Below are 16755 nucleotides of genomic sequence, written 5' to 3' on the forward strand. Positions count from 1 at the left end.
ACTGGTTGTTTCACCCATGTAAAAAATTCACGTTGACGGTCTGCTGTGTTTTCAAGGTAATATAAAATAAATTTAAAATGATCATAAAAGTGAACAAATCTAGTTGAATTGTGTCACAGTAATGACCCATAACAATATTAGAATGTCAGCTGTGAATAGAAAAATACAATAGCTAACCGAAGGATGACACATTACCTTTAAAATTGTAATATTCCACGTAAAACTTTCTACTGATTTTTGCAGTTTTCTTTCTTTCAAGCCTTCTCTTGCTCCTATATTGTGCAGGTTTTCATGAAACTCCATTGCTGTGGAGAGAAAAAGAGGGAGGAATGTAGCATTTTTGTTATCACAGAGACAGTGATTTGAAACTAAAAAGGCAAAGAACAGTGAAAAAGCTTCAGAAATTGTATTCTTCAAGCACAAATATATCTGATCTAGTAATCCAAAATTAAACAACATGCCAATACACGCTGATCTCTCTAGCCAAAATCCATGCTGAAGTACCTGTTGGGTCACTGCCATAGAAACACAGAGCCAAACAAATATTTACTATACAAAACTATTCTTAAATCACATTTAAATATGTCACACTACATGTAAAGACCTTTTTGTGGATCTCTAGAAAATGGAAGCAGCAATTTCATGAAATATTATGTCTCAACAAATTTATTTTGTGCCTTGATCTAGTACACATTAAATTTACATCACGGTTGTCCAGATAACAGCTTACATGCTGGGACCCATGCAGAAAACAGCCTTCTCACCTCACCCTGAGGGAAAGGCACTAAGTGTGAAATGGCGGTGCCAAGCAAACCACCAAGGACATTTAACCATACTCATGTAAAGTACTGTGTCCACAGACTCTGTATCTGACAAACCCCCAACCAAAAAACTTCTTGAAAAATCCAGATTATCTTATTCATATTATATTTCCCAAAACCAGATTTCTAACCAGTTGAGAAATTAAAGTTCATTCATCCATCGCTGTTTCCAAGTATCAGTTTCCTGTTCACATCATCCAAAAAAAAATTTCTCAGTATGACCACAGAAATATGATCCATAGATCCATAATTACAGCACTACATTTTGAGAGCCACCATGAAAATACAGATTTTCTTATGTGCTATCATTTATCCTCAGACTCTACTGGTGAACTTTTGGAGTTCTGTACTCAGATTCTCAGCAGAATAAATAAATCAGCAAGGTGCATGGAAAATAAGCAGGTGACTTGCAATGTAACCCCATTACCAGCAGTTCATAAATTGAAAAAAAAATGTGAAAAGAGGTAGACTAGAGTGCATGCAGTACATTTACAGAACTACAGTAATGGTGTACTAGCCTCATATCCACCGTTATAAATAATCCCCTTCAAATCCAACCCCATGGCAGTAGTGTTTGACAGCAACCTTGCACCAAAGCTACTCAGAGATTGAGAATAATGCTGAGGGCCTGCATGACCAATGGCTTATTGGTGCTTTGCAGATTACAGATTCTAATTTATACAATGTCATTAGTAAGTCAGACATGGAGACAATGGTGGCCGTGTGTTCTGCTAACCAGAAGGGCGTGTCTATGGTGCACTGACTATTTTCTATGACGACCCCCTTCTTTCTTTACACTCATGCTAAGTTGCATTTCTATTTTGTCAAAGCCGTTCAACTCCAGCTAAATACTCCAAGCAGTTAGTATCAACATTTCATTGCCCTTTTTCAAAAAATGAAAGGAAGCCAAATCATCCCACCAAGGTGCACACGTAAGCCCTTGGCAAACAAGTACTGTTTGATCACACCCCTCTCCTCAGCTTTTCTTAGGCTGGACGGGCAACTCCCCATTACCACGGTAAACTAAACCTATCCTATTCTAAGCCTAAACACGCAGCCAGAGACATGTAGGTTTGAATTACATTTCTGTTTCTATTACTACTTTGCCAGGTACATTTAAATGGATTATTTCACCTCTTAGTCTCATTTTTTCCATCTATCGATCGGAACTAATGACATTCCCTGCAAAATACAAGGCAACCTGAGCTTTAGTTACAAAGTATGAATGCAGTACTGCATTTATTCTTGACTACGTTTTTCCTGGTATACCCCTTCTTTGTCCCTGCTTGTTTTTCTTGTGTTTTATCTTGGAACTGACTATTTCGTGCATTAATAGTGGCAAAGTAGTAACAGAAGTTTTAAATTCCAAAACAAAACCAACTTCTTTGAAGATAACAAGAGGAAAAACGGAAGAAACAGCATTTCATTCACAGCTAAATTAATGACTAATGACAAACACGTTCATACAGTCTCTTAAAAGTGCCTCTCAGATAAGCTTACGGAAAACCCTGAATTTTAACTGTCTTTTTTTACAGATGAATTCACAGAATTTTTTATCTCCTTCAAAGTAAAACTTCAGCTCTTGCCATCATTACGATACAGTAAGCAAATCAATTTTATAAAGCTTAATTACTTCTAGAATTATTAGTCTATTAGTATTTTGAACTGCCTGGCATTTTTTGGATGATAACAGTCCTTATGCTAACCTGATTTATCGCTCTTACTATGTTTTCTGCATATACCACCCATTTAATCGAAAAAAAAAAAGTTGTTCATGCTTTCCATTTTACTTGCCCCTGCTAAAAATATATCATCTAAAAGTTTCCGAGCAACTATGGAAATTATATTGAATGCCAGAGAACTGTAACACAATGGCAATGTCGTTATTAATGTATAGTCATATACTTCCGGTGAAGAAAAAGTCCCTGAAGTATAAAAAAGTTCCATGAAAGAGCAAAATGACCTCACTGGGTTGGATGGGGCCCTGGGCAACCCGACCTAGAGGGTGGCATCCCTGCCCATGGCAGAGGGGTTGGAACTGGGTGCTCTTTAAGGTCCGTTCCAACCCAAGCCATTCTATGATTCTATGACCTCCTTTTCCCTTTAAAGGACAGTTTTTTAGATGACCAGACAACGTGCTTGGTCTACACTTTGAACAGATGCATTCTTGACTTTTATATTTGGTGTTATACTGAAAGCCAATGTGAAACATAAATATGAACACAAACAGTATACAGTTGAACAAGAATAGCTCAGAAGATGATATAGGAGGAATCAAGGAAACACGGACCCCACAAAGTACTTCTGCATCACTCCAAAGTGTGCATTTGATCTGTTCAGTGGAGTCATTTCATTTTGCTGCAACCTGCACAGCAAATAGCCACTGAAAATAATGCCTGTGTGACTTCAGTGTTGGCCAGAAAGTATCCCTAATTCCCACCCTTCTTCAGAAAGGTCTGTCGCAAATAAATCAGATTAAGCTCTGAACAGCATCTTATGCTTCAAATATACAGAACCAAAGGCTATCTTCAAAATTAAAGGAAATATTTTATTAACTTTGCAGAATATCGTAACATCCCTAAACCAAAACTATTGTCATCTGTAACTAACAACGTTACTGTAATACTAATCTAACATCAAAGGAAGCACTACATCTCTCAGCAGGCTGATGGGAGTGATCTGTCTAAACATGAAACCACTCAATTTAGGAGACCAGCAGAAGGACTAATATGACAGCCATAGAACTCCTACTGAAAGCTCTCCACTTCCCTCTCCAAAAAACAATTTTAACAATCATCAGCATAGATACTTATACTAATGTGTACAGACTCTAAATTATATAGTTATACGATTTGAAGCTGTCAGGAAGGGTTGATGTAGTTGACTTACCAGGTATATTTCTAAAGAGTAATAGCATTAAAAAAGAGCTGAGAAAGGTTCAGAAGAAGAATCTCTGTGCAGAAACACCTGGCTAAATGAGAACTGCAATAAAATTTTGTCTCTACAGAAAATTACAGTTGGGAGGAGAGACAGCTCCTCTCACGCTGAGAGAAGTCATCTGTGATAGATTTGTTGATCCCAGTCATCATAATTGTGTATAAAATGACATAAAGCACAAGAACAGCAAGCTGACTTATTAATCATACAGATTTAACTGGGTAAAAATCAACAGCTTGAGTTTTTTCTAGAAATAGGTGAGGCACCCGTGCTTCTGAACAGCTCAAGAATGACATCGCTCATCTATCTTTTGCATCTTATGCAGTTACTAATTATACTATCAGAATTAATCTAGTTTATTACTAGTGCAATGAACTGATGGCAATTTAATCCATCCCATTTATTACAATGTTGAAAAGAATTTTTGCCTCTATAAAAATGTTAAAGAGATTATCTAATCTTGAGGTCTATTTCGACCTACTGTTTTGAGCAAACACATTACTACTGATGAGTGATTAAAACCTGTCTTTTAAGTTAACTGAAAGAGCTCAGTCTCACTTGTGAATTGAAGTGCATTGACTTACACCACCTTAAGCTACGAGGTTTCACTTCATATTCATTAGAAAACTACATATGGCCAATTGCTGTGTAGGTATTGAGAGCTGAGATACTTGTTTTTTTAAGGAATCCTTAGCAAAACAGTGAGCACAATACTTGCTATGCTGTATTTCTAAAGCCAAATTTCTACTTTATATACTTGTTTGTTTTCACTGATGAAAACTTTCTTGCCAAGAACATGATTTACAAAATCTGTATTTGAGATAAAATTATACAGCAGGTGGGCTTCTTGTTCTTTTCTTAACAAATAACTTTATCAATGAAATATCAAAATGGTAAAACTTTGGTAATAAATATATATACCCCATATCCCCTACCTAGTAGTCCTAATATGAAATGGATAGCACGCATTTTTCCATACCTACATAAAATACATACTGCTAACAGATACTGCAAATACTGAAAATATACTGTAAATAAGCTCTCAACGTCACAAGTTAAATATATTTTATTTAATTCTTGGTAGAGCTCTTTGATTTAAAAGCAAAACGAGCATTTTTCAGAAGATTTATAAAGGAGTAATAAAAATTAAATAAACATTAAATATTTCTAAAATTTGAGGAGTATACCAGACACCTCTTGATTAGGTTACTATATATTGCAGCTCAATTACTATTTACACTCTTCTCAAATGTTTAGAAAGCTTCTGTAAATCAGTTGCATACAGAAAATTGTTCCTTACAAGGAAAAAAAATTCAAGAAAGCACTTCAGGCTTGAAAATTTTTCTTCTTAGGAAAGGAAAGAATTCTAGGAAAGCATTTAAGCTTTAAGTACCCATTTCCACACATAAATGTTTAATCTGTGCATATAACTGCTATGTTCGCCCCCATCTTTGAAAGCCAGGGTTTAATTTTTTACAGAATTGCAAATGTTTCTTAGTATTTTTCTTTCAGCTTATATTGCTTGAACACTCAGGTATTTCAACCTCACAAATAATTTCTACTTACAACAAGGTTTATCAGAAAAGTGATTGAGAAAAGAGTCTGGTTACCAGATCACATCTCCAATAAACCACATACATCATGTCAAAGAAGCCATGTCATGGAAATCAGTATACCTATAAATTCTCACTTAATTTTGCTTGCAGAATGCTTCTATACAAAACTTAAAATGAACTTTAATGAATTACTACTCAGTGCACCTCTGTATTAAATCAGTATCAATTCCAGCTGCAAAAACTGAGTTTTAACAGGAACTAGGACTAGATCCACATGTAATTTCGAGCACCTACTTCCCAGTGAAGTTAACTGAAACATTTTACAACATAAGTAAAGAACCAGATTTTTTTTTCAGATTCTGAGATTTTTCTGAGATTTTTTTTTTTTTTTTTTCAGATTGCTGTGCTTTGGCTTCAAGAAGTTCCAGGTCTGAATTATACGCATTTAAAATATTTAGATTAATACTTGATAAAATAATACATTAACCAAATTAGTTACTCAATTTTTTTTAATTATTTCAACTTGTTTGGCAATGGTACAGCAGTACCTTCTTAGTAGGTAGAAATGTCTCCCAGACACAGATAGCCATGTCGCACCTCTACAGATAGTTAAATGTGCCTGCTGCCCCTTTATTCTTCAAAAGTAGGGAAGAAAGATTCTATGCCTGAGATAACCTTCTTACCCCAACATCCCAAACTGTAATGGCATCACAACCTGCCTAATGCCACCCTCTCTGCTAGGACAAAATTAGTATTTAGTCTTTCAATCCCAACTCTTTCAGTTCCATATTTCACAATAATTCAATTTTCAACATAAGGCACCTTCTTTAATGCTGGTGAACCAGAAGGAGATAAGATGGTCTCACAATATGCCAAAATTTTTATGAACCACTGTCAGAAGAGATTCGAAGTAGCTGCTGCACCAAATTTATGTCCTCTTTATAAGAGGATATCTGTGACATCTGGCTATGATTTAATTAAAATGTTATTACTTCCATAAGTTCAGTAACCAGCTCCAACTTCTTAAACACTTTCAAGAACAGTCCTATGTACCATTAACTTTCTAGACATCACAAAATGTTTATCAAGCTATGAAACACAAACCCACACACCAACACTTTTTGTGTACCTCGAAAAAAAGCAGTCGTACAAAACACACTGAAAACTAGGCCGTCGCATATTAAAATATTTGTCCTGAAACGAAGACTCAGGATTTCTCAAAAACTTTAATCTACAAGGACACTCCTGAATGAGGACAGACTATATTTCTGAATGTAGGTGGAGTTAAGACACTACGACGTATGAGACTGAATTACTGCTGTCAATAAGGGCAGAAACACAGAGCTGAGAGGGAGGATAATATTTTTTCCACAGCTGCTGCTTCCATCTTTTATTTATCAGCCTTGATCCTCAAGAGACACCAATGAAAGTCTAAGAAAAAAAAATACTAATTTTATTGAATGCTAGAAAGCACAGATTTAATAAAGACACTGATTTATGGCATATTGTAAATTCTCCCAGTCTTCAGATCCTGCTGAGCTCACTTTGTTTCATTGTCAATAGTAATTAGTATCACTTTCTGTTCCACAGGAATGTTATTTCTGTTTTCTTTAATAATACCTTCTTCTCCAGAGTAGTTGGTTACATTTTTCTTACAAACTGCCTGATTAAAACAATTAAGTTAACTACAGAGCCATTTCCCCAGCCTATGCTCAAACTCAGGATTTTTTGTTATTGTTTAAAATATGAAGAAGGGGATGGGTATTTGAAAGCCTGCTCACCTTTTTCAAGTACAGCCCTTCAGCTAATACAAAATTTGTCTTTTAACCATACTGATTACTAACTCTGTTTTTTCTTAACCTCCATCTATGGATAGGTTGGAACTTCTCTTTAGTCTTTACAGCTGTTGTACTTGTTATGTTGTCACATTTAGGTAGACAATCTGATGGAGGGGATAAAAGGACTCCTCATTCTTTCCTGCTGTTTTGGAATAGATTGCAGTAAGGATAACAATACAGCCTTTGATCAGATTTTAGTACACAAAGTATCTGATATACTTGTGCATTCTAGTGTACTTCTCTGTATCTTCAGGGATATAATTATTCTTGTCCCTTTAATCAGTTTAATCATAGAAGGTGACTGCAAAAAAATATGAACTACAAGCTAATATCAGATTAATTTTGTAAATATTTCTGTACTAGGGAAAGGCTATTTAAATCAAGAATCCTATTTTAGTCTCTTACCACTATATTAAGACCTCTAGTACATAACCATATTTGCCAATCATTTTTGCTCGCTGACATTGCTCAAAGTTGAACATGCAGTTCTAGATATTCATCATTAATATGATCTGGTCTTTTACTGGGCTAGAATTGCATTAACAATAGAAAAAAAAAGCTTTATGTGAAGGGGAAAACTCAGAAAATGATGCGAAGTCTGTGTTAGTTTAAGTGTTTAACCCGTACAGTCTTGCATGTACAGTATTTAAAGATAAATCTACTTGGCAAAATAAACTGTAAATGAAGTTGCATGGAGCTAGCACTAAGGGTGCGAGCATATAAAGAAGGGCAGAATGGGATCTGAATGTGTTAACAACCAGAATGCAAAGACTCTAGAATCCTAAGACTGTATTTCAACTATAAACGCAGGCTATAGCCTATGTCACCTCTTCTGGTGAGGACAAACTAGGATGTTCAACAAATGATTATTTGAATTGTAAGAATGACATAGAGATATATTTAGCCAGGTATACATGGCTTCCTCAGAGAAGTGCTAGGACAGTTTCAATCTATTCTCATTAATTTATGTATGAATGATGGAGGCTCAAACTGTTTGATTTCTTGACAAGACCATAGTGTTTTGAATCAAAAACTAAAATGCAGGAAGATGCAGCTGGGAGTAGAAATGCAGGAAGATGCAGCTGGGAGTAGAAACTGAGATCACTGAGAACATCAAAGAAAGTATGAGAGATGTATGCTAAGAATCACCAACTCTTGTACATGATATATCAGATTCTCATAAAAAAACACCACCATCCACGGTATTAAAATGAGTTATGTACAAGGAACAATATAAGAAGAAGTACAGCATATGACTGGTGTGAATAACAATGTAGATGAAGATTAAAGCATAATGGAGAGCAATGATTTATTCACAAATGCTAAATTAATCCAAGTCCAGTTCTCCATGCTTTTACCCCATGATAGAATATGGCTTCAACAATATTCAAGACACGAGAGACAGACAGGATTATAGAGCTGGGGTGTATATACACAGCATACGTTGAGCTGCTGTGGAGCTGTACCTGGAGATGCTTAGTGGAGTTGCTTGAGGCAGAAGGATAAATAGAAGAGAAAAAAAAAGGTAGAAAAAATTGATTATACATAGTAAAAGGAGAAAGAAAAAATGGTAAAAATGATTCACTGAACACAGAAAGTAAGTTGAGAGGCATACCAAGAAAAGCAGTGCTAAGAATATGCCCTTAATTCACACCTTTCCATAACTATCAGAGACAGCCTACTGTGCTAAGAGACCCTCATTATTATGTTGCATTTGTATGGGTAAGTGTGGAGAAATTGTTTAAACAATTTGATAGCTGGCTTAGAAAAAATGGGAATAGGAAGAAAGTGGAGAAAAGCAAGTATTTCAGAAGAATGGAGCCAGGATTAAAGGGGCCTGTTGGGAAAAAATGTTGGGAAAAACTAATCTAGTCCATATACTTAGTCAAAAGTGGTCCTCAAGATTTAATTATAATAAATTTATTTTCCTCTATTAAGTAGTTTACCTAATCTGTATATAACATACAACATTATTCTGCATCACATATGCTTTTTTTCAGTGGACTCTAAGTCTAAACCCAATTTAGGCTGCAAATAATCAAAACAAATAGTGAAAGAAACAGCTCTGTAAACACGCAGTTTTGCTGAAAGGGTTTAGCAGTTAACAGTGGTGAGTTTTAGCTATTAGAACAATATTGATTTTATTACTTTGGTTTTCAACTCCAAGAAGAAGTTGCAGTGCTTGTATGGACGTTATTGTAATCTTTTTTGCATGCAGCATGACATAACTTCTTCCCAATGGATATTGTGCACCATGTTTATCTTTGACAGCGTCCAGAATGGCTGGAAGTTCTTGAAACTGTATCCTGTTTCTGACATCGCTGATAGACTGCACTGGAGTACATATTAGAACATGTACTCGTTTTCTGTCTTTTACTACTTTCATTATTTAATAAAGCAAGTCCCTGCTGTTTTTGTTACTGTACAGATGGAATAAATAAGACGGTCCCTGCTCCAACAACCTGGAATCAAAGCATAAGGAAAAAGGAGAACAGATGGGTAAAGAAAGAGGGGGGAGTACAAGGAAGCAATGAAAACTATTTTTGCTAAGGTAGTAGGAGGGAATGTGTCAATCTAGCTATATTTGTAGGAGAATTTTAAAAACCAATTCAAAGGAAGTAGCCTTGTGGATGTTTACAGTGAGCGTGTGGGACAACATAATAGAAAGCAAGATGACGGCTTACGATCTATCAGGCAATGGAAACTCTTGCTACTAAATGAGCAAACACAAAAAAATAAAAGCAGCTCAGTCTTGACGTACAAGAAGAAAATAGTAGAGACACTAACATAGAGAGAAACATCATCAAAATGACACAAGGAAAATGATGTACGTAAGGTAAAACTAAAATGGTCAAACAGAGAAAAGAATAGTGGTGTTGAGATGTCGGAAGGTAAGAACCCCGAACAAGAGTTCTGGCTGTACAGATGAACAGGGAAGATTATACCTCTAAAATCATACAGAAAAAAGGAGATATAAATGATCAGCACATAATGATCACACATGCATAAGTTTGTATTTATGCATGACGTTAGCAGTACACTGACACCATTGGAACTGTATACAAGAATTTCATGTCCTTCTTGTAGGTCAAGGATAGTTGTTTTTTTTCCCTATGCACGTTAATTTAGCTTATCGATGTTACATTTCACAGACTGTTTTTATAACTTTCAGTGTCACAAGATCCTCCTATACTGTCTCACAGTCAAATCTAGCTTTGATTACACTCAATAATTCTTTGTCACCAGCAAACTGTGCTCATTCATTATTTGATGCTGATCATTTAGTGAATACTTGGAATATCACACATCCTGCTGAGACACTGCTGAACACCAAAATGAATACCTAACCTTTAGTTCTCTCTTTTAACCAGTAATTAGCTCAGACAGTATTTGAATTAAAGTGAAAGAATACAACCAGTGATTCAAAAGAGAAGTGGAAGAATGATGTGAATTGGGTACAAAGGAGGCCAGGGATGGGATAAGGTGACCTGGATATTCAAATTCTTTATTCCAGAGAAGACAGAGTAGCATTTTATGTCTTGCAACAGATTAAGGGGATAGACTGGATTATCTTTTAACTCCATTTTTAGCACCTACACTCTATTTTCTTGCACTAACTTCAGCTGGCTTAATAGCAACAAAATAAACGGTGCTGCCATTAATTTAAAGTAATTCTGATACTTTCTTATTACTTTCTAATTATTTCTTATTCTCATTCTGTTGAAGAATGAGGACGGGGGAACCAACACAATATTGTTTTCCAGTATCTTTTCATTAGTTAGTCTGGCTAAAATGTTTTCAATAATTATTTAAGAACAGAATTTGTTGAGATGAAGTTAATATGCAGATATGAAGAAACCAGAAAATATTTTTGATATGGTTTAATTTTTAAGAAACGAGAGAACAGAAGTTTACTAAACATTTTAATTTTCATAGACAATATTAACTGCAAAGAACCTGAAATTCTGAAAAGAGAAGAGCCATAGGAAGAATCATATCTTTGCTTATTCAACAGGTTATCAACTTAAGTAAGAAATAAAGGTACAGTTATTTTAAAATTAGTTCTGAAATTTAAAGGAGGCCCAAAAACTTATCATTAAATTTAAGCTAGAGAACGATTTAATAGAGCAAATCCACCTTGTATTTGACAGATTCTTCTTACAAACCTGCTAATGACAACAAAATTTTACTGCTTATTGGCAACTTATCAGTTTTTCTTATTTTTGTAGCTTTTTCACTCTTTGAGCCACAGCACAAAACAAACAAAACTGACAAGGGCGTAGTTTTACTTTTCCTTTATCTCAAACTACATTGGAAAATGCATAATCCTTTACTCAGAATTAATTAGAGTAGCATCTACTGAGATCATGAGATCGATTAGTCTTAAGAAAATCTTTGAAAAATCATTGATATTATAAGGTAACTCAATTCTGCTCATTCATCTTAAAAAGTACCTTGATGCTGCATGGCTGAAGCTGCCCTAAATAGCAGGATCTATTACATAATCCATACTTAGGCTTATATCATTGTGCTGTAGGTTTCTCATTTAAATGAGATCAAAATCTCTCTTCACTATTTAACATGGGTTTAAGTCTTTAGCCTTCTTAAACAAAGGATTCTTTGACCCAACTGCACTTTGTGTCTAATAAGGTTGCAAGACACGGGAAAATCAGACCAGTGCAAGTTTACTGGAATCTGTCTGAGCAAGTTGCCAACAATCTTTTCTAAAGGTAGCAATTCTAAAAATATGAGGAAAATAGACAATTGCCTCTCACCAAGGGAAGTTATTTGTCTGAGACACTGTTTTAGCTAAAGAATATGGCACACTATCACCACAAAAATGGGAGAGGATTCAAGAAGGAGGTGTACACGTCTACAAGACAATGTCCTTATGCAAGCATGTTATATTCTGGGTTTGGAATTTCAGATAAATATTTGCATCTATCAACAAGATATGTGAAATAATATTTTTGTCACTCAAGTTCTTTATGATTATTTTTGTTTGCTCGAAGTAAACAGGACAAATTAAATTTTTCAAGTATTTTGAGAGTTCTATGGTTTGACTAAATTTCACAGTGTCTAACGAATGTATGCTGTGCATAAAGTGGAGATCCAGAAATTCAGAGCAGGTAACCTTCCTGCTGCTGATCTGAGCACCTGCTAACAGAAAAGAATTTGCAAAGAAATGTGAAGATAGGACAGCATTCTTTTTTTCTTCTCAGGAGAATTGATTGAAGGAAAGAGAGTGAAATTTATAAGACATCAGAGAAGGGGATAAAAAAATGAAGAAAAACATGGAAGATGATGGGAGCTGCTAAATATCAGCTAGATAAAAATATATTTGTATATAAAAAGCTTTTGCCCCCTGTTTGATTCACCAACAACATGGATGGTTACAGAGACTTTGATTCTCTGACAGGCTTCCTGTTTCTGATGCAACATGAGATGCACCATTACTCTGAGCAAATGCATGACATTGTTTAAAAAATAAATGAGAAAGATCAAAAGAAAACCAGCATAATTAAACAGTGTGGTCAGAAATGCTATTCAAAGTAAGGAAGCAGCCTTCAAAACTCAAATTTGTGTCCAAATGCGAAAACCATTACAACATATCAGGTGAAAAGAAGCAATTTGTGGAAGGACTAAGAGCTACGCCATCTGTTTCAAATGTATGAGAAACAGGAAAACCTCCAGAGAATGTGTGGGACCAGTAGATCATAACAAAGCTTTAAAAAAAGACTTTCTGCATCCATGGGCTTTGAAAAGACTGCCAGAGAAGATACATGTAATTGTCTGCATAACCAGTTTTATTCTGAACAGATAAAATGGTAACTAGCAAATATGCAGAAGCCAAGGGTATCCACCTACCAGATCTAGAGAAGCTCTGGGACAAAATATCTGAGCTTATTATCATTATGTAATTTTCAGGAGGCAAGACAATTCAACAAGGCTCTTGAAGACATTAAGCTTCCAGGAAAAAAAAAGTTCTCACATAGTAGAGGAATAGATATAAGTAAATTGTTAAAAGCCTTCACTGAAGGAAGATGATTTTCTTTCCTGTAATCCTGTGTTTGCATTTGTGGAAATGAACATATTGACAAGCTACTGTCCATATACGAAATGTTCATTACTTCCAAAGCTGAGTTGCAATTCTATAGACCTTTGATTTCTATGATTTGAAATATCCTTTTCACTGTTATTGTACATGCCTAAACTAATATATATACATATATGTATTTGCTGTGGTTGAATAAATAAACTCAGTTGAAAGTTACAGGAAATAAAGAAAAATATCTTAAGTTCTTCATAGTATTTTTAAAAGACAGCTTACACTTACCTGCTTTCTGACATTGTACTATCTTCTCATACAAGCTATCTGTATTTTCAACTAGAGTCCTGATGGTCTGAATCATCTGTAGAGAAAATAAATTAAAATATAAAAAAATCAGTAAAATTATTTTTACTGGCAATTTTAAATCTGCAAAATATGCTTTAGTTTGAATCCAAATCAATGATCTAATATTTGTTGTTAACATAATGAATACATTCTTTTTAATGACTAGGAGGTCATGACCAGGCAGAGAAATGCTCCAAATCTGGCATAAAGACATAAAACCCACCATTTGGGGGGATTGGGATCTATGAACATTAAAGTAAAATGCCTACTTCATAATTCATTGCCTATCAAAACAAGTGGAAAACATATAACTATTTAGCAGGTAATTTGCTTTGGTTGGCTTGGGAGAGACTGCCTAGATGCAAGTTTCCTCCTCCTTACTCACTCGGGCATTCAGGATGACGATTGCTCACCACCCAGTACTTCCTTTTTCCTACGTATCATGCCATGCTTCTCCAGATTTGTTCCTCTATATTTTCCCTTTCTGTGGCTTGACCTGTGCGTATGTATGAGATAACGCTCTAAGGAGGAGAACGAATCACCCTAGGCAAGTACTGGAAGGTAAGGAAAATAAATGATTCCTTTACTTGATCTTTCTAAAGAAAAAGCCTTCCACGGAAACTCAGCTGAAAGCACACTGATTAAGAAGGAACTGTGCAGATTTTCAGCCTAGGGTATGAATTCAGAAGGACGGGCTTTCCTTCACCCCTTACCCACTAACCTCTCTGGTATCCAATTCAGCAGACAGATTTCTCTTCACCAAAACATTGGGCAAGTTTGACATGCTGTTATGTGGAACTTTCTTTTCATTAAGAAACAACAATTGTTTTATGAGCAGGAATTTTCCATGTTAGAAAAATAAAAAAAATAAAAAATAACAAAATAAAAAATAAAACTTTTCCTCAGAGATATACTGCACTAAGAGGCAGGACTATGGTAGTCCTTCCTCTTACCTATTAGAAGGAGCCTTCTTCTCCAGCTGGGTGACATTGAGACTGTTCTTCTGAACATTGTTCAAAGTGAGACATAAATTAATTTGGAGAAGTAGGTAAGTGAGCCTCAGATTCTGGATCACATCAAGTGTGCAAGCAAGTGAGGAAGGAAAATACCTGCATGGATGTAAGCTACACTACAGACTTCTATTATTTACAGCTACACAAAAATCTGGTTTAAGTAAATGATAAAGTATTTAAAAGTAATACTAGGTCTGTTTCTACAATGGTAGTTTGTTTAAAATGACAGAATAAAGAAAATGATGCAAAACCCAAAATTTCATGTTTATGGTAGATATAAACAACATATGAACCAGCATTTTTGAGTATGTGGAGGTCATTTTACTAGATAAATTTTACTTTTAAACTTCACATCCTGATTAACCTGTATTTAATTTCAAAGTATATTTATCCTGACTTCCTGAGTAATATTAATTCTTTAAAAAAAAAAAAAAGAAATGCAAATTATAACAATAAATGAGGAAAAATAGTAACTTGATCAGGTTGCTAAGCTGCAAGTGAAATACTTTGGCTTTCCAATTTTTAACTGGATTGTTCTTTGAATATAAATATCTATGTTCACTCAGGCAAAAATGGACTTTAAATAGAATTATGCTAATTACCAATTAGGTGTAATGAAGAAAACTATTATACAGAGATGCATGCTTTAAATAAGAGAATATTTTACCCAGGCAGCCTTCTATAGAGAGCACTGCAAACCAACTATTCCTCATTTGTCAGGAAGAAAGCTGGGTTTCACTGTGTTTCATTGCTATTAGTTCCTTCAAAGAGTACTCAGAAATTGAAATCAACCAATCATAAATTTGCTTGAAAGGGAAGGATTTTGCCTGGTTCAACATGTATATCAAGAAACATTTCCTTCTGTAGTGCACTTAAATGAAGAGAACCAAAACACAGTTCACTTCATCTGCAAATATTCTTCCAATAACCAATAATGTTATTTCACTAACTAGCTTAAAGAATATTGTAAAGCACTCTACACTGAACTTTTGCTGCTTTGAAAATCACCTTGAAAAATGAAATGCTGAGCATGTATCACTCTTGCTTAGTCAGGATGAAAATACAAGGTAATAAGGACTACAATGGGATTTTTCTCTTAATAAGAATCTTTTCACCTGAGAACACTTTTAACTGGAGTTCGTAACAGACCAGTTGTGCTGCCTATTCATGGCATAATTGTTATGGAGGGACTGTGCAAAATATTGTGACTGCACTAAGTTAGTCTATTCTTTGTTACTGACCCCCTGTGTATAATAATATAATTTCTATGTCCCCACTTCCTTTATATAATACGTTCCACATAAAGATCAGATAATTCAGAAATAGTGGAAGCAGCAGCAGATTAAAAAACTTTCTCTTCTGCTCTGGGGCACTGAACTGATTTTTAGAAATAAGAGAATTCAAAGATGAATAAAAATGCTTACATCATGGTGTTTCTTTTCTTTAGTTTCTGTATTGACAAAGTAGGGAGGTTGTACTAGTTTTGCAGAAACATAGAAATGAAACAAATCACTGTATGAGTGCTCTTTCATCATGGTAAGGTTAATATCAAAGAAAAGATAATAATTTGCTGTTTTAATATTTCACAGTTTTAGTATGGGAAGTTGGTAGGCCTTAATACTTAGATCAAAATCAATGTTCCTTTTGCCAATTAAAAAAAAAAAGTGCATTTAATGTGAAAAATTATTCTAATATGAATTTTGATACTATCAATACCAGTACAAGTTACGTCGTTTAACTCTGGTCTCCTTTAAAATACATATAAAGTTGTATTTAAGATTAACAGCACTGCTAAGCAAAATTGACTGAGCTAACAAAAATTCAAGGGTTGATTTCCACTACCATTCAATCAATATCATGCTACACCCCAATTTTGTTGATGTCAAAGGAAATTATATGTTGCTTTTGTAATTTTGTATATGTTTATTTTTCTGGGCAACACAAAATGGGAAAGACAGAATGGTACACCTTGAATGGTAAGCCTTGAAGTCATTGAGTTTTGTAAAGCCCAGGCTAACAGTTCGATCTATTCCTCGAACTCTGCTTGCTATAAATCATGCAACCACTTCACCTACTTACCAGAAAAACTGTTAGTATTCTAACTAACGAATGAATGGCAATAAAGATGTACAAAAATATTTCCATTATGTATTTACAGTTTTAGAAATAACCACTAAAAATTTGTCAAGTTCT

General features: G+C 34.8%; 1 protein-coding gene across 3 annotated transcripts in view; it reads right to left on the bottom strand.

Annotated features, from left to right (window-relative positions):
* Positions 1-16755, bottom strand: part of PLCL2 (phospholipase C like 2) — a 100006-nt gene that overhangs the window by 7818 nt on the left and 75433 nt on the right. For 2 of the 3 annotated variants that reach the window (XM_083825113.1, XM_083825114.1), the window contains 2 exons: positions 13490-13565; positions 196-305 (listed from right to left, as the gene is read on the bottom strand). In XM_083825113.1, coding sequence (XP_083681239.1) covers positions 196-305; positions 13490-13565 — 186 coding nt within the window. Of the gene's footprint in view, positions 1-195; positions 306-13489; positions 13566-16755 lie in introns of those variants that run through there. The other variant, XR_014580088.1, reaches the window with a different exon arrangement.

The sequence above is a fragment of the Anser anser genome, assembly GCF_964211835.1.
Source record: "Anser anser genome assembly, chromosome: 2".
NCBI lineage: Eukaryota > Metazoa > Chordata > Aves > Anseriformes > Anatidae > Anser > Anser anser.